This window comes from Colletotrichum aenigma, assembly GCF_013390185.1.
Source record: "Colletotrichum aenigma strain Cg56 chromosome Unknown KSG_Cg56_contig09, whole genome shotgun sequence".
Taxonomy (NCBI): domain Eukaryota; kingdom Fungi; phylum Ascomycota; class Sordariomycetes; order Glomerellales; family Glomerellaceae; genus Colletotrichum; species Colletotrichum aenigma.
Window position 1 is genome coordinate 3591949 of NW_023500915.1, and position 22257 is coordinate 3614205.

At 54.6% G+C, this 22257-nt stretch overlaps 6 protein-coding genes across 6 annotated transcripts; 4 read left to right on the forward strand and 2 right to left on the reverse strand.

Moving 5' to 3' along the window:
* Positions 1 to 1661: 1661 nt before the first annotated feature.
* On the forward strand, positions 1662 to 3462 carry CGCA056_v013646 (uncharacterized protein; the record flags this gene model as incomplete). Its single annotated transcript, XM_037328889.1, has 5 exons — positions 1662 to 2066; positions 2147 to 2333; positions 2400 to 2529; positions 2590 to 2874; positions 2931 to 3462. The coding sequence occupies 5 exons, from the start codon at positions 1662 to 1664 to the stop codon at positions 3460 to 3462; spliced, it is 1539 nt and encodes a 512-aa protein (XP_037173030.1).
* A 2582-nt stretch (positions 3463 to 6044) lies between these two features.
* On the forward strand, positions 6045 to 7187 carry atnL-1 (putative thioesterase atnL; the record flags this gene model as incomplete). The annotated part of the gene is made up of 2 exons (XM_037328890.1): positions 6045 to 6278; positions 6348 to 7187. The coding sequence occupies 2 exons, from the start codon at positions 6045 to 6047 to the stop codon at positions 7185 to 7187; spliced, it is 1074 nt and encodes a 357-aa protein (XP_037173028.1).
* Positions 7188 to 7499: 312 nt separating this feature from the next.
* CGCA056_v013648 (GPI-anchored CFEM domain protein) lies at positions 7500 to 8022 on the reverse strand (the record flags this gene model as incomplete). The annotated part of the gene is made up of 2 exons (XM_037328891.1): positions 7500 to 7729; positions 7791 to 8022. 2 exons carry the CDS (start codon positions 8020 to 8022, stop codon positions 7500 to 7502), a joined length of 462 nt encoding a protein of 153 aa, XP_037173033.1.
* Positions 8023 to 11041: 3019 nt separating this feature from the next.
* On the forward strand, positions 11042 to 11697 carry stp1 (Low molecular weight phosphotyrosine protein phosphatase; the record flags this gene model as incomplete). The annotated part of the gene is made up of 3 exons (XM_037328892.1): positions 11042 to 11183; positions 11260 to 11351; positions 11425 to 11697. The coding sequence occupies 3 exons, from the start codon at positions 11042 to 11044 to the stop codon at positions 11695 to 11697; spliced, it is 507 nt and encodes a 168-aa protein (XP_037173149.1).
* A 2642-nt stretch (positions 11698 to 14339) lies between these two features.
* On the forward strand, positions 14340 to 15954 carry spm1 (Mitogen-activated protein kinase spm1; the record flags this gene model as incomplete). Its single annotated transcript, XM_037328893.1, has 5 exons — positions 14340 to 14452; positions 14560 to 14692; positions 14803 to 14869; positions 14938 to 15252; positions 15320 to 15954. 5 exons carry the CDS (start codon positions 14340 to 14342, stop codon positions 15952 to 15954), a joined length of 1263 nt encoding a protein of 420 aa, XP_037173228.1.
* Positions 15955 to 18629: 2675 nt separating this feature from the next.
* On the reverse strand, positions 18630 to 19451 carry CGCA056_v013651 (uncharacterized protein; the record flags this gene model as incomplete). The annotated part of the gene is made up of 2 exons (XM_037328894.1): positions 18630 to 19264; positions 19331 to 19451. 2 exons carry the CDS (start codon positions 19449 to 19451, stop codon positions 18630 to 18632), a joined length of 756 nt encoding a protein of 251 aa, XP_037173229.1.
* Between the last annotated feature and the right edge of the window lie 2806 nt (positions 19452 to 22257).

Sequence of the window (22257 nt, forward strand, 5' to 3'; positions counted from 1 at the left end):
GGATGGCGACGGCGTTGATGCGCTCTGACGGTCTGCCGGTTCGTGGCGATGGGTTTCTGGAATGCTGCCTTGAAAATTGCAACAAGACGTCGTCTTTTCCAGAGTATTTAAGCCATGATCGTTCAAGCGACGTTAGCCTCAGAAGCTCTGCTGGCCGAAACTACCTGAACCATTTTCGCCTTCATCAAGACCTTCATCAAGACGTGGGACCGGTCTGACACACGCATACAACTCTCGTATATGATGGTTTATTGCAAAAGATCATTCAGACATCAGAAAAAAGTTTTACACGAAGTATCAACAAAGTGTTTCAGCGGGATGTCCTGCGCGGGATAATGTTTCCAACGGCTAAATGCTACATCGCTAAGTAGAAAGTGGCTACGACAGGAAATTACCGAAGGCTACTTTTCAAAGGTTATGACAGCCCTATTCAACAAGGAGCCAATGCTACACCTGATCTGACAAGTATGCTTGACCCACTGCGCGACGATCAGATCACTTGGGCCGGCCTCGGGAGGAGCCTCACATACAAAAACACCTTGATGGCCAGCGGACCACCTTGAGGGTCGAGAACCAGATCTTTACATATTAAGAGCCCCACATACAAGAGCCTCAACAGACCCAAGTCCTAATAAACTTGCTCAAAGTTAACATGCAGAACCCTTACCTCCATCCTGAAACAACACGGCAAAAATGAAAACAACCCGAAGCTCGGGCTAAGCTTGACATCATTGCCGTGTCTTGTTCCCGCCGCAATGCTACCTAGAGATCCCACAACAGCTGACATGTAAATAAGTGTGTCATTGTTTCATTCATTAGACTTTCGTACAAACAACTGTCAAAAGCCGACAATTGCTGGCGATCAACAAAAGTGGGAAGAAGACTCAAGGTTACAGGGAAGCGGGTATACTTAGTCAAGTTGGTGCAGGCTCGGCAAACCTCACTTTCTGAATCAGAATCGGCAGGTAGATCCGCAACGAAAAGTCTGCCCCAATGTAGTAAGTTGTCAGAGGCCGCACGTGTAGTAGGTCTCTTTTGGGATGCGGCTCCGCAGAAACTGATGTCGCGCATGAAGACATGACGCGCATTTGGGTGAGGGCTCCCCTGAAGCGGGGGCAGACACCTTCATCTCTCAACTCAGGTCAACTCAGCGCAACTCGTTTGAATTCAGGTTGACGAACGATTCTCTTTCCAAGAAAAGGGAAATAATTCGCCTTTCTTGGTTTAAGCCTTTCTTGGTTTAACCTTACGAAATCCGGAATAGAGGCCTTTCCAGAAAAGCAGTTATCTGATCATCTAAAGTTTTCGGGTGACCCACATTGTAATTTGATGTTATCTGATCGCCGAAACTTTTCGGGTGCTCCGTGAACCCAACTATATTTGCTCAACTAAGGTTTTTTAGGTGCTCCGCATCGTGAGAATTGCATCCGTCGGCACGATATTATTCTCGTCGATACTACGGTACTTACCGCCGTGAGGCTTGGGCGAGAGTCAAAATTGCCGAGCTTGGGTTTTGACATGTCGACGGAATACTGAAGCAATGATTATAAGTAATACACAATGACTTCACGACAATACCTTTTTTTCTCTTCATCGGCACGCAAGTTAAGACTTAGACAGCCGCACTGTCCTTTCCGGCCTATTTCTCTGTAACTGGCACGATGTTGTTTTCTAGTTTCACTCTTTTGCTGGCCTCGGCCACAGCGGCAACGGCCCAGGCTCTGGGGCCTGCCGCGCCTCCTGCGCCCATCAGCAAGGTTGACTGGAGAGCAGTCAACTGCAGCGGTGTCATCGTCGACGCCAAGGCCTTGCCCGACAAGCGATGGGAGGCGGCTGGTGCATCGGGTGCCCTCCAAGAGGTCTTCGCTGCGTGGCGCAACTACACCACCGGACCTGACGAAGTCAAGTTCCAGTTCAGCGAGTTCGTCTCTTGGTACTTTGGCGGCCCCGAGGAATGGCACTGCAAGGAGATCTTCGACGTGCCCTGCTCGACCACGCTCGTCTGTGAGGATACCAAGTATCCCGCTGGACATCTCATTCTCAACTCATTCTCCAAGCTTCACCGGGTTAGTTGCACAGTTCCTTCCTACTCCTCTTTCTTGTAACTTTCCTCTTTCTGGTTTCATGCTAACAAACATATCAACAGTTCCACCACCGCTACTTTGAGGCTCTCAGCCTGGCTCAGCAGGACATTCAGTCCGAAATGGACCTGTTTGCCGAGTCTTTCTCCGTGCCACCTCCCAGGGACGAGTCCAAGGACCAGACCAAGAGAATTCTCCTCAACGTTGCTTACGGTGTGATTGGTATTGCACAGGCCTACATGAACAACTTTTGTAAGTTTGCAGCCCCGCAGAACTAACCCACACTTGACGAATTATGTGTCTGACTTGAGTGCGCAGTCATCTTTGCAAAGCCTGTCGAGCAAGCCGCTGGACAGATGATCTCTCAGGTCTGGCGTTCGCAGTTGACGACCACTCTCAGTTACAGTATCTTCACTGGTTGGGCCATCGGAAAGGACTACATGCTTCCGTAAGCGACCATCTTTCTTCAGACTTTCAGAATGGGTTGCTGACCAGACGCGATAAACAGAGGCAAGGACCCCAAGGTTCAGTACGGATCTCTCGGTGCCATGATGGGGGACGTCTTCGACAGCTGGAAGGCTACCCAGACTGCCTACGTCGACAACATCTTCTCTCCCAACAACACCGAGACCGAGAACTTCCTCATTGCGGCCTTGGACAACGGCCTCATGGGCGCCACCCCGGATGACCTCAACGCCTACGAGATGTCCAGGATGGTTCAGAAGCTGTTCTACCCCCGCTTCATGGTGTCCATCTGGCAGACTCGCAAGTGGTCCAAGAGGCCCTTCGTCCTGTAAGTCACACACACCCAACAACGCCTTTGCCTCACCTTCTTACACATTTCTACAGGAAGACCAACCTGCCTTGCAAGATGGCCACGGGCGAGAGAGACTCTTCCCTCTGGCCCTTCCTGCCCGACAGCGACCACGCCAGAGCCGCCGCCTGCTACGAAGACAGACTCTTCTACCTCGTCGACATCAGAAGTGAGGGCGTCAAGCTGACCACCGAGTACCCCTCCATCCGCCCCAACATCTTCAAGAGCAAGCACTGGCCCCTGACGGCGCTCTTCGGCACGGAGACCATGGACGGCTCCCGCTACGGCGGCGTCACGAAGGAGGACATCGTCGCCGCTGCCTACGGTGGCTGGGTCGAGGGCGGCTACAAGAACAACGTCTACCAGCCCAACTACACCGACGTGTCGCCCCAGGCCCAGGCCAAGCTGTGGTCCGACCAGGGCAACCGCAGCCCTGGCTTCGTCAACATGACCTTGTGCCAGAACATCTACACCATTGTCGGCAACGTCGTGCACGGCAAGCCTGAGCAGAACCCCTCGTGGCCCTGCGCGCCTCTCTCCGAAATCAAGCCGCTGCCACCTGCTTGATCTGGTGTGATGTGTTGGGACTTTCATTTTTTTTCTTCTTGAGGTGGAAGGGTGGTAATGATCTAGGAAGGGTTGGAAAAGTTTTGGTGGAAAAAGTCACTCGTTCAAAGTTCGGCTGTCTAGCCTGATATGTCTCTCTTAGATTCAACTGCAGTCTAATCTTAATGTAATATTTCTTTGCGTATAATACACTCTGTCGATGACGATTCTTTTGAGTTCTACTTTTAACTTCGACACGCTCTTCTTCAACTTTTCAACTTTCCACTCGAGACTGTGCAATGCAAGCAGAACCAAAAGTGATGTGTTTCGTTGAAACCCGAATATCATTAAGTTTCCTCGCATTTATGAATGCAGTCAACCTCATCAGTATGGCATGGTGGGCTAAGTGAAACTTGGTTTGGTCGTTGGACGGGAACTTACCATTATAGTATGACATGTACTATTGCAGAGAATATGATTTCCCCCATTGTAAACGCAGCCCTTTATGCACTCTCGCAATAATCGAGGGCAGTTGGCGCTGCACGCGACAGCGCTGACTATGGGCAAGAAGATGAGTGCAAGTGTAATGAAAAACGAGATATGATTCGGAGTCACAAGCAACGAATTCGACATGATAGAGGAAGGGAAATGGTTGGGCTGGGCCGATTGAATTGGAAGCATGCATGAGCCAGAGTAGGTAGACTTGGGACTGATGGCCACGAAAACATTCTTTTTTTACTTGCCGAACACTATGCATCCTGTAGCTCTTATAGAAGTCTTGCTTAGTCCTTTGATTGTATCTTGTCTGTCATACTGGCCTCGACCCGATTTCAAGTTGTTTGACCAAAACTTGACAAATCCGCAGTTCCCAAATATCCTGTCTTTGTCTGAGGAGATATTGTCAAAATTCCGAGTCAGAAATCACATTGATTTGGCTTTCATGCCACGCTTATCAAATACCAGGGACACTGAAATAAAGTCCTCTAGTGAGGCCTATACTCTGCACAAATGACTTTGTCAGTGCCTCTGCAGTCGACTCACAAGGTCCGTAGGCTACGTTGACAATGCTCCGGGAGACACGAAAAGTGGCAACTTAGTCTCGAAAGCAATATGTGACTAGTAAATCACGGCCATATGTCGAAATAAAATGTCGATCTGAAGTGCTTCTGCTTGCTTCCGTTTCAACATCGGTCAAAGTCGCGCCTCAAACCACTTTTCCAAATTCCCAAGGCAGGCAGCACTCGTTCATATACTGAAAACATTCTCTTATTTTATTGGATGAGGCAGCTTAATGTGGCACTGCAATTAGTGAGGCGACTGCCAGATCTTCAGGACTTCGTAGGCTAGATCTTGGAAGGTCAAACTAGGGTTTTTGCTTTGATTTCTTTAGATACTGTCTCAACCAATCTTGCCCTTTCTTGCACTATTCGGTCTGCAGCCAGCATTCATCTGATTGGGCCCTGATTTAAAGTGCCATCTGAACCAATCCGCTATGGATGTGGTTGCACTGAGATTTCTTTGGCCCGGCGCCAGGCCGGGAAACGCAGGTGAGACGGAACGTCTTCCGGGCCAGGGTCCGACCGGGTTCCGCGGATGGCCCCGGACGACCCACAGAGGCTCCGTATGAAACCCCGTCGATACGAGCCAGACCCCGTACAGTCTTTGTCGGCGGCATTGTCCGAGCAGCTGCGCTCTCCAGATCAACAAGGTATTGAATCGTTTTCGATATTCGACGTGTCACACAGTTAGCAGGTCCTGTTTCATCTAGGCCGTGCTAGCGGTGTGAACGACACGATCGAGCAAAACGCGTCCGTCAATCTCAATACGACCAAACCATGCAACCCAACACACCCCAACAACCGAGGTATCCGATATTGGAAGCATCAATAATCCCTCCGTCCCTCCGTTGGCACAGATCCGAGCCCGCCTGTCCAGCCAAGACCACCACAAAGTGTCTTGCTATCCCGTCGCGCCAAAAAAGTAAATCGCGTCGCGCCAACTTTTCAGAAGGCTAATTTATTCTGAGCCGAGGTCCAGCGTAGCTTACTCACTAAAAAAACGCCAATTGGCTTGGACAGGCACGCAGCGATTAACGCCGAACCCCGTCCGCGGGTGGGCCCCCACGCCTGGGAAGGTGCCTTTCCTCATCCCTGTCCCGGTATCGTCACCGCATCCCGTCCCAACGCAAACACACACAAACCGCAACCCCGTTGGGGGGGACAAGAACACGCAAAGTGGACCTTTCAATATCGGCACCAAAGGCCTGGATAACACTATCTTTAGCGTATCGCAGCAGGACCACCCAGCAAAAAAAGATAATTTACCAGATTAAAAAAGTAGCCAGCCCACCCACCATCACCCCCCAGATGCCTCTCCCTTCCTCCGTCCTCGCTCAATGCTCCAGCGCACTCTGGTGCATCATCCGCTCCCTACCCCTCTGGACCGTCGTCCTCGTCGTCCTCCTCCTCGGCGCAGCCCGCCAGCTCGTGTTCCCGAGCACCAAGTCCGCCGATAAGAAGCGAGCGCCGCTGCCGCCGCCCTCACCGCGACCGCACCGCAAGACTCCCTGAGCAGGAGAGATCACGGAAAGAAAAAACTCAGAAATGGCGTCTGCAATCGCCAAAGCAACCCGCACCGAGGCGGACATGGACCGCGTCCCGGTTCGCGTGGTCCGCTTCATCCGCCTCGCGACGGCCGGCGGTCTCGCCTACGCCGCGTACAGGATTCACTGGCGCATGCTGCTGGCGAGCTTCTTCACCGGCCCGGGCAAGATCAGCCGGATCCTCATGCTCATCTTTGCGCTGCTGAACCTCAAGAACATGCCCTTCGTCTGGACCGTACGGTTTCCCCCCTCCCATCAAAAGCTCGAGAAGAACACCAATCGCTAACAACAACCCGCATCACAGTACCGCGTATGGCACGCAATCCTCTACCACCTCTTCATCCGCAAATCCCCCCGCCTCGGCCCGCGCTCCCTCTTCCGCCCCATGATCTCCCGGTCCCACGCCCCCATCATGGAGATCGACTATAACGTCCACAAGTCCAACTCGACCTACTTCTCCGACCTCGACGTCTCCCGCACCCACCTGTGCACCTACCTCCTGCGCCCGGGCTTCCGCCAGCTCACCCACAACGCGACGACCAACCTCGTCCTCGACCCGCGCTCCGGCAAGCCCGCCAGGGGCTCCCTCGGCATCATGCTCGGCGCCGTGCACTGCTCCTTCCGCCGCGAGATCACCGCCTACGCGCCCTACGAGATGTGGTCGCGCGTCCTCGCCTGGGACCGCAAGTGGCTGTACATCGTCACGCACTTCGTGCCCAAGGGCACCGCGCGCCCCACCGAGTGGCTCGACCCCAAGTTCGGCGGCGCGCGCGTGCGCCGCGGCCCTGGAAGCAACACGGACACCAAGGAGTGGGAGAAGAAGATCTACGCGACCGGCGTGAGCAAGTACGTCTTCAAGCTGGGGCGCCTGACGGTTCACCCGGCTGTTGCACTGGAGGCGAGCGAGCTGTTGCCGCAGAGGCCTGGAGGCTGGCAGGACGGGGAGAACGGTGTCGGGGACGAGAGTGTCGATTTGAGCGAGGTGCAGAACGATAATACGTGGGACTGGAAGATGGTCGAGAAGAGGAGGCGCGAGGGTATGGTTTATGCGCAGCAGTTTGCCAACATGGACGATTTGCATGGTTGGCTTGACGGCGCTGACGGTGGTGATGGAAGCGCGTTGGGCGTTTTTGGACTTGGTTAGAGGTGGGAAAGTGATGATACCCGATAGAATAGACTGGGCGGAGAGACCTGGAGAATACGACAGTGAGCAGGTCCCATTTGCAAGGGTGCAGAACGGGGAGATGTTCTTAGACTTCATCATAGATCCCATAATAGAGCTAGATAGATTCAAGTGTACAGTTACACGTTGCATTGATTGCTTAAATGACTAGATTTGTTTTCCCGCCCAACTCCGCGAACAAAACCCCCTGTGTATCCGTCACGTCTCCTACACAGGCTTGAAGTAGAACGACCCAAAGGCCAAGGTATCCAGGCGACATCTCAAAGAAACTTCTCAAAGGGCCAGAGCAGCGGCGGCAGCGAGAGCTCCGGCCCAGCCAGCGACGTGCATGGTGGGCGCAGCGGCAGGGGATGAAGTGCTCGCGGCCGCGGCTCCGGTGGAGGTTGCGCCGCTGGAAGTGGCGCCAGTGGAAGAGGCTCCGGAGGCAAGAGCGGCGACGGATCCAGTTGCTGAGACGCCCGAGGAGACCTGAGAGCAGATCTGCTGGGCCGTCAAAAGGACCTCTGTTTGTTGTTGTTAGTTTACGTTCTTAACCTCTGTTTTGATGCGACGATAGGAACGTACTGGTCTGATCATCCGCACTGCAGCTTGACTTGGACAGACAGTTGACGACGACGGGCGTCAGCTGGTCCTGCTTGGCGCAGGAGCAGGCAAAGTCTGAGATTTCGCAGTTGACGGACGTGGCAGCGTCACGGATGCACGTGACGGCGCAGGTAGGAATATCTGCAACGAGCTCGTCGATGGTCTTGGCGGCCGCGAAGGCAGCGAGAAAGACGGTGATGATGGTGTACTTCATCTTGACGACGGTGTTATGAATGGACGAAAGACGTGCCGTGAATCGGGTTCGAGTCGTTCGCGAGAGTTGATGGATGGCTGTGTGGTTGAGTGAGCGCAGAGACGAGTGATGCAGACGCGTAGGTGTTGCTTGATGTATTCCGCCAGTCGAGACAGAGCCGAGACAGAGCTGGGAACGAGGGGGCTTTATTAAAGGCGTGGACGGATTTCGCCAAGACTGCAGACACAGCCAGCCATTTGATCATGGAAACGGGATGGGTCTAGAGAAGCGACTCATTGAGAGCATCCATCGCACAGCCGGATACCTGGCTAGTTCCCCTGCGCCAGTGTGTCGCACCCCGGATTAGGCCACGAGCCGCTTCGACGGATGAGACAGTGATAGGCAGCTTCCTCACAGGCGAATGAAGAGCTCCTATGTTTGTCAAGTTACATGACATGCTGTCTCTAGCTGCTACTCGCGGTGAGTCCCAGCTATGATCGGCCACTACGGCAAGCTTGGCACGAAGCGTCTGTCATTTTGGCGAAATGGACCGCTTGGATTGGTCCGCCGTAGTTGTTTGGCTCGTCGAAGTGGCGCTGAGGCTAACCCTCAGAGTCGTGGTCTGATTCGAACAAAGAGGCACTAGAGGGGCCTCTAGGTGAGTCGGGAGCATCCATTCTGAATCCCCGAGCTGGTGAGAATCCTCCGAAAGCGTCAGGGCGCTGGCCTGAAGGGGAGATCCCGGCAACTCAACAGGAATTCTGCAGAAATACCCCTTTTCTCCGGAACCCGATCAGACTTTGCTGGTGATCCGTTGCAGCGACGGCTTGTCTTTCTACCATTGAGACCGTCTTCAATGCGTACACATGGATGTTGACGTCGATGATTCAGGGTCGCGACTGGGTGCAACATGGAGGAATGCTGGAAGCTCAAGGCACATCGATTAAGCTCATCCGCCCCTGGCCATCTGCTGCAGGACACAATGGGTGGAGAATTGGCGTCTAACCAATTAGAAAGCCCCGTCTTCTGCCGCACGGAACGCACAGCGAGCTCCTGCATTAGCCTGTCCGTCGCTCGACGTGGTGTGTGGTCTGTGTTCTTCCCGTCGTGCCGTCCAAAATGCAGGAGACCAGACGAAAAGTCGCAGTAAATATACTAAATCGACCCTGAATGAGGCAGGTTGAAGCCTCCGGCAGTCGTGTCGCACAATTTGAATGCGAGCAACCGCTGATATCCAACTTCCAGCTCCATCCCGCCTTGTAGTTGAAGGCCATAATGGTCGAGAGGCGATACTGTTGACGTCTCGTCTCGAGTTGGATGCTTCGTCTGGATCCATCGAGTAGAGAAGCGCCAATAGCTTGCCGTCACAGCCAGGACCAAGCCACTTTGGCCTATTGACCTAGAAGATTAGTTTGCTGAACCTCTTGGTCAATTTTGTGGACTCAAGCGCTCTGCCACCATCCGTCAACCCGCCTAGAACACACACTATTGTGGATGAGTTGCATAAGTGGTACTTTGCCATCGTATCCGTCTCAGCGGCAGGCGGATGGCCGTGTCACGCTGTGGTACACATGTCAATCCACCTCAGGCGTCTGGCCCAGCCGCCACCGAACACTGCACGAGGCGTGGCATGTTGGTCGCCTCGAAACGTGATGGTGAGGCACTAGAATTGCCCGTCAACCGAAACGAGCAGGGCCCTGATAGGAATGGGGTGCCCCAAGCAAACTATGTACTGCTGCTTTGACGATAGTTGCGAAGAATTCTCATGCCAACGGGAGGCACCTTAACCAGCCTGTTGGGGCGGGACGTTTAGGGCAATCCGCTTCGGGCGCAGTGCAAGTCTAATCCCGCCGGTTGTCCTGAATGTCATGGCAAGAACGCAAACGGAATGCTGAGGCAAAGTGAACGAATGAGAAAGGCCAACGCGAGACATTCGTTATCACGTGGGTTGATCCGAATCTGAGCTGCCGCCACTAGTCTCAAGGGCCCGGCCGCTTCTTGAATGGCCTCGCTTCGCTCCGGCGAGCGTGTCTCAGGCACGATCTTGCTCCGTCTGTCTGTTGGCAACCAAATCGTGAACATCTCTGTTCTGCAGGTTGTTGCCAACAACGGCGCATCCAGCCGCTAGCGACAGATAACACTCATCAACAGGCACACAATCGCCGACGGGGCCGGGATCCTGTTTGTACTGAAGTGCGGAATGCATCGGCTCTCATCTCGAAGAGCAACATGATGGACAAGAACGCCAAGGGGACCCCAGATGATCTGCTCGACTCTTTGTCGTCCAATGCTGCATGCGGCCGCAATTTTATCGATGAAAAGTAACGACAATGCGCCTCTTCAATTGTAGTCGATACGTGGTCCAGACCTCCCGTTGAGATCGCGATTTTTTAGTGTAGAAGCCGCCGCCGAAATCCAGGACCGCGGTTCCCCATCGTCATGAATGTGGCACGCTTGAAGGCTTTCTCCGACATTCATTCCGCTTCGTTGTTAGACCCAATTCAGGCCAAGGCCTCCGATGTGATCCACGTTGACAGAGGGGCGATCGATGGAGCCAAATGTGCCAGTTGTCAGTCTTGACGCTGGGCAGTAGTTAGTCGGAGGGTCGAGAGGCGCCTGCCAGAGGCGCGAGCGAAGCCATTTCGTGTCTGGGTAGAATGAAGGCTTAACCGAATTTGACTTCAGTAGAAGATTGAAGCCATTGAACCGCTCACGATCCAAAGGCCCAGTCCGTTGGTTGAAATGCCAATTCCCAAACTTGTTGTAATGAGGTTGGCGCGGTTGGTGGAAGCAGAGAGAAGACGGGGAGCAGCTTGACAGCTCACGTGCAGGGAAGGACCCCCCACAGTGTCATTCCGTGCGCCGATCGTTCGTCTTCCACGGTGCTCACGGTGCAGAAAGATGCCCCTCCATTGCAAATGACCTAGCAGCGGCCGTCGCGGGGCAGCCGTCCGGGCTCAACACGCCAAACCGCCAGCCTTCTTCCACAACGCGACAACTACACACCGCAACAAGACGAGACCAGCCTCACATCGCAATCATGCCGGATCAACCGGTCTCCGTTCTATTTGTCTGCCTCGGCAACATCTGCCGCTCAACAATGGCTGAGGGCATCTTCCGCCACATTACCCAGAAGCCGCCGTACAAGGGACTCATCTCAAAGGTGGATTCTTGCGGTACAGGTACGCGCCATACGTCATGACAAAAACAACCCGACTTCCGCACAGCACCGCTGACAAGAACGAATGAAATGAACAGCGGCGTACCACGTTGGCGATCCCCCAGACGAGCGCACGATGATGACACTTGAAGACAATGGAATCATGGACTACCGTCATTCCAGTCGCAAGGTACGTCCGTTTTCCTATGCGATAGCGCTTGCGAAAACCGGATAGCCGCTGACTGCCCTATGATTACCATCAGGTCTCGCCCGCCGACTTTGACAAGTTCGATTACATCTTCGCCATGGACAGATCAAACCTCCAGGATCTCCAGAGGCTACAGCAGCGTGCCCACTCGGACTCCAGGGCGAAGGTGATGCTGTTTGGCGAGTTCTCCGGAAAGCAGAGACCAGAGACCGTGTCGGACCCATACTATGGTGGCGACGAGGGATTTACAAAAGCCTACGAGCAATGCACGCGATTTACAGGCAACTTCCTTAAGCACCTCTTCCCCGACATCGACCCGAAGGCATAAGGAGCACCTGCTGCTTCTTGGGAGGAGGCTGTGAACGGCCATGGGAGAGGATTTCGGGGGAGCTCACGGGATTCCTCGGGGATGCGTGACAATAGCCGCGGCAGGCTGCAGCCCGTTGCTTCGTCGCCGCAAGAAGGGAAAGAAAAACTTTGACGCTGGTGGACGAATTGTCAACGGCTGCAGCGCAAAGTCCGGCAACGCGACTGGACAGGGGGCAATTGGGCGGGCCAACAGGATACCATACCATAGCCAGGGTTGGCCGCATGGTGAAATGAGCATCGCTGCACTGCAGATTTTATATACAGGCAAAGCATGGGGCATTTGAGAGCGTGTCTGGTTTATTCCACAGCAACATGCATATAGAAAGATTACATTTCCACATACCAACCAACGGCCGATGCAGCGGACAGACGTAAGATGAAGATGGAGACGTGTGAAGGTCAGGAGCCCGTTGCAGACATGCGAAGAGGGACAGGTACCTAAGCGAGATGGGATCGGGAGGACGGCTACTTAGCGTCCGTTCTGCAGCGGCGCCTATCATGGGATAGAGGACGGGTCTGCATAATGGTGATGGGCGCTTGACAGGAGCTCACTGTGACGAGGGCAAGCAATCTGGCCATCTGGCAATCTGACGCCCCCAAGATTTCTTCAGGTTCTTCAGCCCTACAGACACATGGGGGTTTAGGGCCTTGTCGTGGCCGCGGTGGCCCGGCCTAGTGTGGTGGTAGCGGCTGGCGGCTGACAGGCTTGACGTCGAGCTGAGATGTCACTTTGGCGAGTAGCATGGACGAACGTGTGGAGGATTCACCGGTGAAAGGCAACTTTGCTGACGGCAGATCTTTCTGCACCGGACGAGTGCGAATGGACAGGCTTCGGGGCTGCAAGCTGACAACTTCGCTTATGGGAATGGTGCTCTGACTAAGGCCCGGGTTTCCAAAGCCAAGATGGGCTACTCGTGAACCTCAATGTCCTGTATCTGTAGCGCATCAAAGTTCGAGGCTGGAATTCCAAAGTCTTACCCAGGCCCGGCAGTTGACTTGAGCCCAGCAGCTATCACTCCGGATACATCCATCGTACCTACCTGAGATACGAAGTAGACGAGACGACGGCGGTGAAGAGTAGAGAAAAACGAAATTGCGCTCTTCAAACCCCAAACCTTGTTCTCCATCAACAGCCTTGATTCAGAGCTGTTTCTGAATGCGAGGCGACTCCTTGGGCTCCATATTCAATTCCTCTCTCCTGGAAATTTCAGTGATTGTCGCGCGGTTGCAGAGCTGCACCTCCAGTCACGATCCTCAGCGGTTACTGGCCCGAGGCAGCTGGAGCTCATTCGAGACGGGCCAATGAGAAGCTGCCAATAGCTGATGGCAGCAAATCAAGTGCGGGCCCGGGGGTCAAGAGTGGGGTCATTCCCGCCAAGTCTGCTCTGGGCCTAACGTCAGCAAAGTGGTACCTCGTTGTACCTTGCACCTTGCACCTTGCACATTACCTTGCACCCGACGAAGAGATCTGGGCCATATTGCAGCCCCCAATTCCCATGGAACAGAAAAGTTAGAGAGAGGTCCAGCCAGAAGAGAGGGCGCTGTCGAAGCCTGGACTGGGCAAGTTTTGGCGCTTTTTGTCGAGTGTAAATGACCTCGTAAGGCGGGCGGGGATCACTGTACCCAATGTCGGTGCGACAATGCAGATATCAACTCCGTATGCCCCCTTTCGCTTTCCCGTTTGCGGTGGGATAAGGTGGCTCCTTCGTACAACGAGCCCCTCCTTGGACCTGCCAGGCAGGCAGGTACGGACAGCTATTCGGTGAAGCCAATGCTGAGTGTGGTGTCCCCCTCCAAATTGTCTCCTCCTGTTGCTCCCCCTCCTCGGCTCGTGCCTTTGACACCCAGCTCTTTTATCGCCTTTTCCTGCCTCATGTGTGTGTCGTGCTCCATTCCGTAAGCCATCCATACCTGAAGGTACCTGTCTCTGTGTCTGCTACCTTACCTCCCCGGCCATCCCATCCCATCCCATCCTGCCCATCCCATTCCGCTCTGTCCTAGCTCCTAGTCCTGGGTATCTGTCCTATCCATCCTCCACCAGCTCCCGAGTACCTTACCTCCCGCGCCTATTTACCTGCCTACCTGCTACGTACTACATCAACTCTCTCATAAGGTATCCTATCCTACTGCTCAATATCTACCTCTTCCTCCCCTCGCTTTCTATCTTCCCTACCTATCTCACCTCCGTCTACCTACCTCACCTCTCCCGACGCCCGCCCGCACGCAACCTTCCCGGAAACAAAAGGGGAGATAAAGACGAGAACAACCCGCCTCCCGCGTCCTGGCACTGCATTTTCGATACCACAGGAACCTGCTGTGTCCAGCAGATCACTATATAATACCTCCCGCCTGATCGCCGCCGCCCACTTCCCTCGTGGACTCGGCTCTGTCTGACGGGCCGTTTTTCTCTTCGCAGCTTTCGCTTCCCTGTCTGTTCCGCAACTGTCGCATCGCATCGCATTCCTTGCTCGCTTCCCCACCTTTGCCTCGATTGACTCGCAAAAGATACCCCTCGATTCTCGACACCATTCGACCAAGCAACATCTCCAACCGCTGGAAAGACCAACACAGCTTCACCAACCGATCCAAAAAGCCGCAATCATGGGTGACCTGCAGGGACGCAAGGTTTTCAAGGTCTTCAACCAGGACTTCATCGTCGACGAGCGCTATACCGTCACCAAGGAGCTCGGCCAGGGAGCTTACGGCATTGTTTGGTGCGTGCGACTCCTTCTCTCTTCCCCTCATCCTGCTGCAGGCCGCCGCCCGCTGCTGCTGCCCCGCCATTCCGCCCAGAAATGCTGACGACTCCTCTCCGATGCAGCGCCGCCGTCAACAACCAGACTCAAGAAGGCGTCGCCATCAAGAAGGTCACAAATGTCTTTAGCAAGAAGATTCTCGCCAAGCGCGCATTGCGCGAGATCAAGCTGCTCCAGCACTTCAGGGGACACCGCAACGTGAGTCTTTTGATCACTGCAGAGCTGTTTCCAACAGCCCCGCGCGCCACCACCCCTCAGCTGCTGCACGGCGACGCCCCAGACAAAATGCTGACAGCCTGCTTCAACAGATCACCTGCCTCTACGATATGGATATTCCCCGACCCGATAACTTCAACGAGACCTACCTGTACGAGGGTACGCCTTCTCCCGAACGCATCCGCCCGTCCGAATGCGGTAATATGCTAACTGTCGTGGTGCTCCAGAGTTGATGGAATGCGATCTCGCGGCTATCATTCGATCCGGCCAGCCTCTCACCGACGCCCATTTCCAGTCCTTCATCTACCAGATTCTCTGCGGCCTCAAGTACATTCACTCCGCCAACGTCCTCCATCGCGACCTGAAGCCCGGTAACCTGCTGGTCAACGCCGACTGCGAGCTCAAGATTTGCGACTTTGGCCTTGCGCGTGGCTTCTCCGTCGACCCCGAAGAGAATGCTGGATACATGACGGAGTACGTTGCCACCAGATGGTACCGTGCTCCCGAGATTATGCTGAGCTTCCAGAGCTACACCAAAGCTAGTATGTTGTTTCTCCAGGCGCACATGCAACACGTGTCTCCCTTGTGCAGCTTCTGACAAATCAACAGTTGATGTTTGGTCGGTGGGATGCATTTTGGCTGAGCTTCTCGGCGGCCGACCCTTCTTCAAGGGCCGTGACTACGTCGACCAGCTGAACCAGATCCTCCACATCCTCGGAACTCCCAACGAGGAAACGCTTTCCCGCATCGGTTCGCCTCGCGCCCAGGAGTACGTCCGCAACCTGCCGTTCATGCCCAAGAAGCCTTTCCCCAGCCTGTTCCCTCAGGCCAACCCCGACGCCCTCGACCTTCTCGACCGCATGCTTGCCTTCGACCCCTCAAGCCGTATCAGTGTCGAGCAGGCTCTCGAGCACCCCTACCTTCACATCTGGCACGACGCTTCGGACGAGCCCGACTGCCCCACTACCTTTAACTTCGACTTCGAGGTTGTCGAAGATGTCGGTGAGATGCGCAAGATGATTCTCGAGGAGGTCTACCGCTTCCGTCAGCTCGTTCGTACCGTCCCTGGAGCTACCCAGGCTGGTTCCCAGGCAGCTCAGCAGGCCGCCGCTGGCCAAGTGCCCATTCCTTCTGGTCAGGCCGGCTGGACGTCCTCCGACCCGCGGCCCCAGGAGTACCTTGGTCACGGCCAGGGCAACGGTCTGGAGGCTGATCTCGCCGGCGGCCTTGATGGCAGAAGGTAAACGATTACGAAAAGATTCTGTGCGGCCCGAACGGCATGCAGCATGCAAAATCGGTGTTGGGATTGCAGAGATTGGCGGTCGATTTTCGACGTTTTGGATGGGATGTCATTTCGCGCTCATATATTCGGAGACCTGAAACTTGGACTAGCGGTCGACGACGACGTAGGCATAGGCATTGTCTTGAATGGTAGCCTTTTTGGTAGAAGAGATGTTGACGGAGAAAGACGTGGGGGACTGGATCACCCGAGGGGCTGAATGAACACACGACAAAGAATAAGGAGGAACAAGTCCCAAATTTACCTAATTCCCTGCGTCCCTGGCAGTTCGACTTTTCATATATCTGAGATGTTTTGTTTCTGACCGGCGGTTAAAGATGTCTCTCAGCTGGACATGCGCAACCAATGACTGACTGAGGTTCGCTGGCTAATTTCATCGACCAGAGGTTTCATTGCGCGTGTGCAGGTTTCAGTTGAGGTCGACTGACGGGCTTGGCTGGCGCGTCATCATCCAGTGTAGATGTCTCCGCGGAGGACGGCCCAAATTTGGGTCTGTCGAATATGGCGTGAGTGCTTGGAAAGTGTTGCCTCTCGCTGTATCCGTTATTATCCTCGGTAGATTAACCTCGCACTTGGACTTGTCGTCGCCAGTGCTGGCGTAAGGGATGTAGGTGTCAAGTCCACACGACGCCCCGCAAATTGGCATCGCCGGTGAATTCTCACGGGTAGATGAACAGGATGGCGTTGATGGATGGTGGTGTGGGATCTTTCCCGTCCTCTGTCGAAGGGTGTTTGCTTCAGTTATACAGCAATTGCAGCCTTGGTGCTGGAATTGCCGTCTGCTATAAATGAGAGATATTGTCTGGATATTGCAACTCAGACCAATGCTGCCTGTCTTGGTAACCATTGACGTTGGATACGTCGACAGCAAGAAGCTGAACGACCTGTTGTTCCTGGCACCGTCGTCGTGAGAATGTTGGCAAGTTTAAAGACAGACGTATATCTCGCTGTCACCAGACCGCTCGCTGCCTTTGGTGTATTGGTCTAGACTACGTCGGAGATGGTTGTAGGAGGAGATCGTCGCGAGGGCTTGGATGTGGGTAAAGCTTACTGAAATGGATAGGTCGAGACAGCAATGAGCTCAGGACCCTTCGCAGCGTCAACGTCACTGCCGTCTCTCTTTGGCTTTATTTTTGGGCACCTTGAGAAAGTTCCTTGAGCGTTTTTATACGGCTAACAACATGGCCTCGGAGTGGGAGGCCTGGTTATTTGCGCATTCCTTCTGCTATAAAAGAGGGAAACTGTCTGGGGGACGTGCAAATCAGACCAATTCACTTCTCGACGTCAAAAATCTGAATAGTCCGATAGGACAATCGCTTGTTGAGGCAGCTGGGCGGCCTGTTGTGGCCTGTATTGTTAATGTAAAGTCGTTGACAGAGAGTATCTGGGTGTTGTGGATCACTGCTTGCGGTGTATACTAGCATAATCATCCGTGAATATTCGGGTGACGAAGGCTTCATGAGCACGCGTCCAAGTGAGGCTAAGTTACAGACAGGTCATGTCCACAGTAAGTTGAAGGACTCAGCAGCGGTGACTTCAGAACAAGCAGCAAAGGGATGCTCGTGCATTGCTCTGAGGCACTCCCTGAAAGGCTCGTTGGGCGTTTTATACCATCAACGATCTCGCCTCTATGTAGGGAATTTCTGACCTATATCAATACCTGCCAGCAGGTATGGTTGTTGGATCTCATCGATGAAGCGGGACAGGTACCGAATCTCTCGGGCGGCTGGGCGGTCTCGTATTCCTAGGGCGGCACTGGCCTCATGGTCTCTGAAGTACGGCGGCCGAGTTGTTTCCACTCCGTTGTTGCGTATCACTACTTCTGGTGCATTATCAAAGAATAATCTGAGGAATACTGCAGAGTAGGAACCTGTGAGCTGCTTGTTTGGTGCAACCGATGAGACATATCAACAGCAGCAAGGCATTCTCACCCAATTCGCTGTGCCGACTTCAGAATCATACCAAAGACCTAGCAATATTGGATTGTTATCGGGTAGCTTCTTGGGATGTTTTATAGGGCCCTACCACCCGCCATCTAACTTCTAAGGCGAGTCTCAGTCCGCCGAGAATTTTCGGACCTAGGCAGTATCTGCCTGCTTGCTGTTACCCTCAGCTAGAACTTCCTCATACTGGCGCTTCTGGGGGATAGGTGTTAACGACATGAGCTCAAGAGCGTCTTTGTCTACAGGTAGGGTCTTGTGTCAAGAAGGTTACTTGGGCGCCAGTGAAAACAGGTTGTTCAGAGCCAAACCGACAACAGAGCCGATGATTTAAGAGTATGTACCGTGTAACGCCTACTAAATACAGTTGAAAATCAAGGACCGTGAAGAAATGATGAATGCCAATGAGCAAGCCATCCTCCTCATACCCCATGTAACCCAGTCCAACCCAACCACTCATAAACGAAAAGCCCCATTATCTTCACCACTAGCATCCGCGCCGGGGGTATATCCAGAATAGTTTTTATCTGTCGAGAGAACGTATAGAACCGAAAAAGAAACCCGGGAGAGTTTTAGTAAGAACCGTAGAAAAGAGACGACCGCCCCAAGAACCCCGTGAACCGATGTATGGTTTTAAACGCCGAATGAAAAGATTGAAAGTGCCTCTGCGCCAGAGAATTTATGCCTTGGGGCCGTACATCCAGTAGTACGCCGCGTACGGGACGCTGTCGGACGCGCCGGGAGTGGTGCAGGCGTGGGCGACGCCGCCGGCGGTGACGACGCGGTAGATCGAGGTGATGCCCTTGCTCGCGCCCTTGTCGCCGAGGCGGAGCCAGTCGACGGCGCCCGTCTTCTCGGGGCCGACATCAGCCGCGGTCGGGGCCTTGGTGCCGTTGAGCTTGCCGCCGGCGAATATGTCTTCGCCGACCTTGAAGGTGGGGACGCCGGTGGCGTCGAAGAAGTGGACGCCGATGAAGGGAAGGGCCTTGAGGCCGGGCATCTCGAGGTCGGCACCGGGGGTGGGGAACGGGGAGGCGGAGGAGGCGCCGAACTTGGAGACGCCGTCGGAGGTGAGGGGCAGCTTGGCGCCCCAGACGGCGTTGGTGGTCAGGCTGTTGAAGGCGTCGATGGAGAGGGCCTGGGGGCCCTGGTTCGGGTAGAGGGGCATGGCGTCGTAGAGGGCGGCGAGGGCGCCGGTCGCGGTCGCGCTGATGGCGGTCGCGTTCGTGCCGGTGCAGGTGTAGTTCTGGATGCCGTGGCCGAGGGCGATGTGCTTGAGGACGAGGTCCTCTGCGGGCGCGGGGAGTTCGACGCCTTTGGGGAGAGTGTTAGTTACGGTGATGGCTTCAAGAGTGAGAGTATGTAAGTGGGGCTACGTACCGTTGCCGTTGGTGGGAAGAGTGGGCTTGGCGGGAGAGGTCGCGCAGCCGCCTGGTCTGGGGACTGGGCCGGCAGAGGCGAGGGCCAGGGTGGCTAGCAGGACAAAGGTCTTGGCGAGCATGTTGTCGGTCTTTTGGGGGTATTGTCTGTTGGTGATCGACAGGCTGGAGGACGAGATTGGGAGCGGTTTGGTGGGAGATCCGGATGCAGAGATATATAACAAAGTAATACCGGTGGCCGGAGATCTTTTCTTAGATCAAGTGGATTGGATGCACGCAGTAGGCAGGTGAGTAAAAAAAAAATGAATAGGTGATGCGGCGGGCCGAAGAACGTCGTGGTGGTATGGGGCAATCTCGCAGAGACGAATTTAGGTACGGCGCTTAAAATCGTGCAGGTCGAATGGGGAACGGTTTTGGGCCGAGACAGGACTAATGCCGGTCAAGCGAAGACGAGAAAAGCAACTCGATGAATAATGGATTTGAGTGAAGAGAAGAGCGGGTTGACAGAGAAAGAGAAGGGGAGAGAGGAAACAAGGAAACTTATGAGTTGATTGAGTTTGATGCGATGAGACTGGTCTGGAGCTGGAACGTCGGAAGACGGGACGGAAGCAAGTAGACTTTATATTGAAGAAGTGTTCGAGGTCTGTTGAACTGGGAGCTGGCATGATGGGCTGGCCGCACCAGCACCATCCGCACCCGAACGAGGCGCACTTAGTTCGGGTCTGACAAGGCAGGCTTCCTTCTCAGAATGCAAGGCGGTGCAGGGGGTCTCTTGGAGGCAGGCCGCGATGGCATCCGGAAGGGGTTCATGGGGGGCACGCTCTGGGCAGAGAGAGGTACGGAAGGAGAAAGAGAATTGAGGCAATTGGGAACACGGAGTCATTCTTGGCCCACCTCCATGTTCTTCTCATGTGTCCCTGGAGTGTTGAGCAGGTACTATGCAGTAGGTAGGACGGGATGCGAGGTCATGCAAGCATCTCGTCCGTGCCCTTGGAGAGTTTCTTTCTCGAGGGCAGAAAGAACGCCCGTCGACCCACGTCGGGTATGGGTAGCTCGTGGCAGTGGGTGGAGATTGAGGTCAAAAAAGGTTGCCGAGTGCCATGTTCAAGCCTTCCCCTTTGCTCTCCCTACGAGGTATTCCTGGAGAGAGATGAGACGAAGGGGGTTCGAGTGTGCAAGTGGAAGGTGCAAGGTGGAAGGTGAGAGCAAACGGGCAACCGTAAAATCAAAGGTACGTACCTCTTAGACTACCAAGTGTCCCGGGGGAGGAAGGCAGTAGCCCCACACCACCACGATGGACCCTTCCCCTTCCTTGCAACGCTCTGCGGGGATGCCTGGCGCAATGCGCGTCTAGTCGGAAGGCAGCCACCAACCACGCCGTAAACTGGAAGCGACCAAGACGGCAGCCGTCGGGTCGCCTGGCTGTAGGGTTGCCAGTGGCTGGGAGGGGCCCGTTTGCCGGCCTTTGCAGGCAGTTGCATTCAGTTGGCAGACACCGTTTCTTCCTCCATCGCATCGTTCCTTCCAGCAACTTGCACCACGACACTGTCAGCCCGTTGGGACCTCTGATGAGCACATCGACCTCGACTTCGACCGACCTCGTGGCCCAGAAACATGGCTAACATCTTACCCGTCTGACTGCGTCAATCCTCAAAACATGGCGTTGGGAAAACGCTGTCAATCAATCCTTCAAACAGCCACGCGAGCCACCGTCCCAACACGCCGGTCTTTGGGGTTGCCTAATCTCCCGATTCCAAACGCTGACACCTCGACCAGGGCGATGAGCCCCTTCCCTCGATAAAGAAACAAATTATGACGGAACATGTCAGCAGCGATGGCTGCAAGCTTTTGCGTCCGCTGTGCGCCTACTACCTACGAGTCGATGACAATGAATCTGGGTTTTCGCTTGGAATGTCTTGGGTTTGTGGGAAAGCGCGCGGATCTCTGAAGCCAAGAGGCTTGGCCATCTTGGCTTTTGAATTCACCATCCAACGTCCGCTTGTCAGACAACCACGCCGTCTGAGATAGCCGACATGGTGCCAACTCTGTTTCTCCTCGTCGTCGTCGATGCCACCGTCTCGGCAATGTCCTGTCAAAAGTCGACCCTGGCTGGAAACCTGTTGCGACCCTCACGGACTGGAAAACGCCACTCCTCCGCGGACGTCAGAGTACCTTCCTCATTTCCCATCTGCAGCCCGTCCAATGTGGCGCTCGCTTGTGCCATGGCCTTCCTCCAGAATGTCACCTCGCCATACCGTTTCTCTCGATACGGTCAAGTCTCCATCGCGGGTGGGCGCGGCTAACCGGCCACTTCGAACCCCTCACAGTCTCCATCCTCGTGCGCCTCTCGCCCGCTCGCCGCTAATCCGCATTCATACCGCAATGACGGGCTGACGGTGGCCAGGTCCTCTCAGGATGCACTCGACTGTCGGCTGCCACGATTCCGCTAAGCACGCTCACAAAATATAGCACGGCTGCTCGTGGGACCGAAGCCGTTGGAGGAGCCCACCATCCCCGCGCTGACTGGCTCAATAAGCGGCATTGCTTCTAAAATTGACGGCCAGCAGATGCAGTAGGTCGTACACTACCTAGGGTGAGCAGTCACAGTGAGAGAATTACTGAGGGGTTGTTTATTTGGGGAAGCATTGGCAAGACACATGACATGACATTGTTTCCCCAAATACCATCACTGCAAAGACATCGCGGCGGAAGTGCCTCTTTCCGGGGGGCTGGCCATGACAGTGACAAGATCCAAGCATCTGGGCATCTTGCGCTCCCGGAATGTCGCCGACCGGCCGACCGCACCGTTTTCTTCTTCGCTGCTTACGATCAACGGCACTCCGATAAGCCCGGCCGCCGTTCCGACACCCAACTTTCTCGGCGTCCTGTCCCCTGCGTCCAGAACGTTTCGTTTCCTTGCTAAGGCGA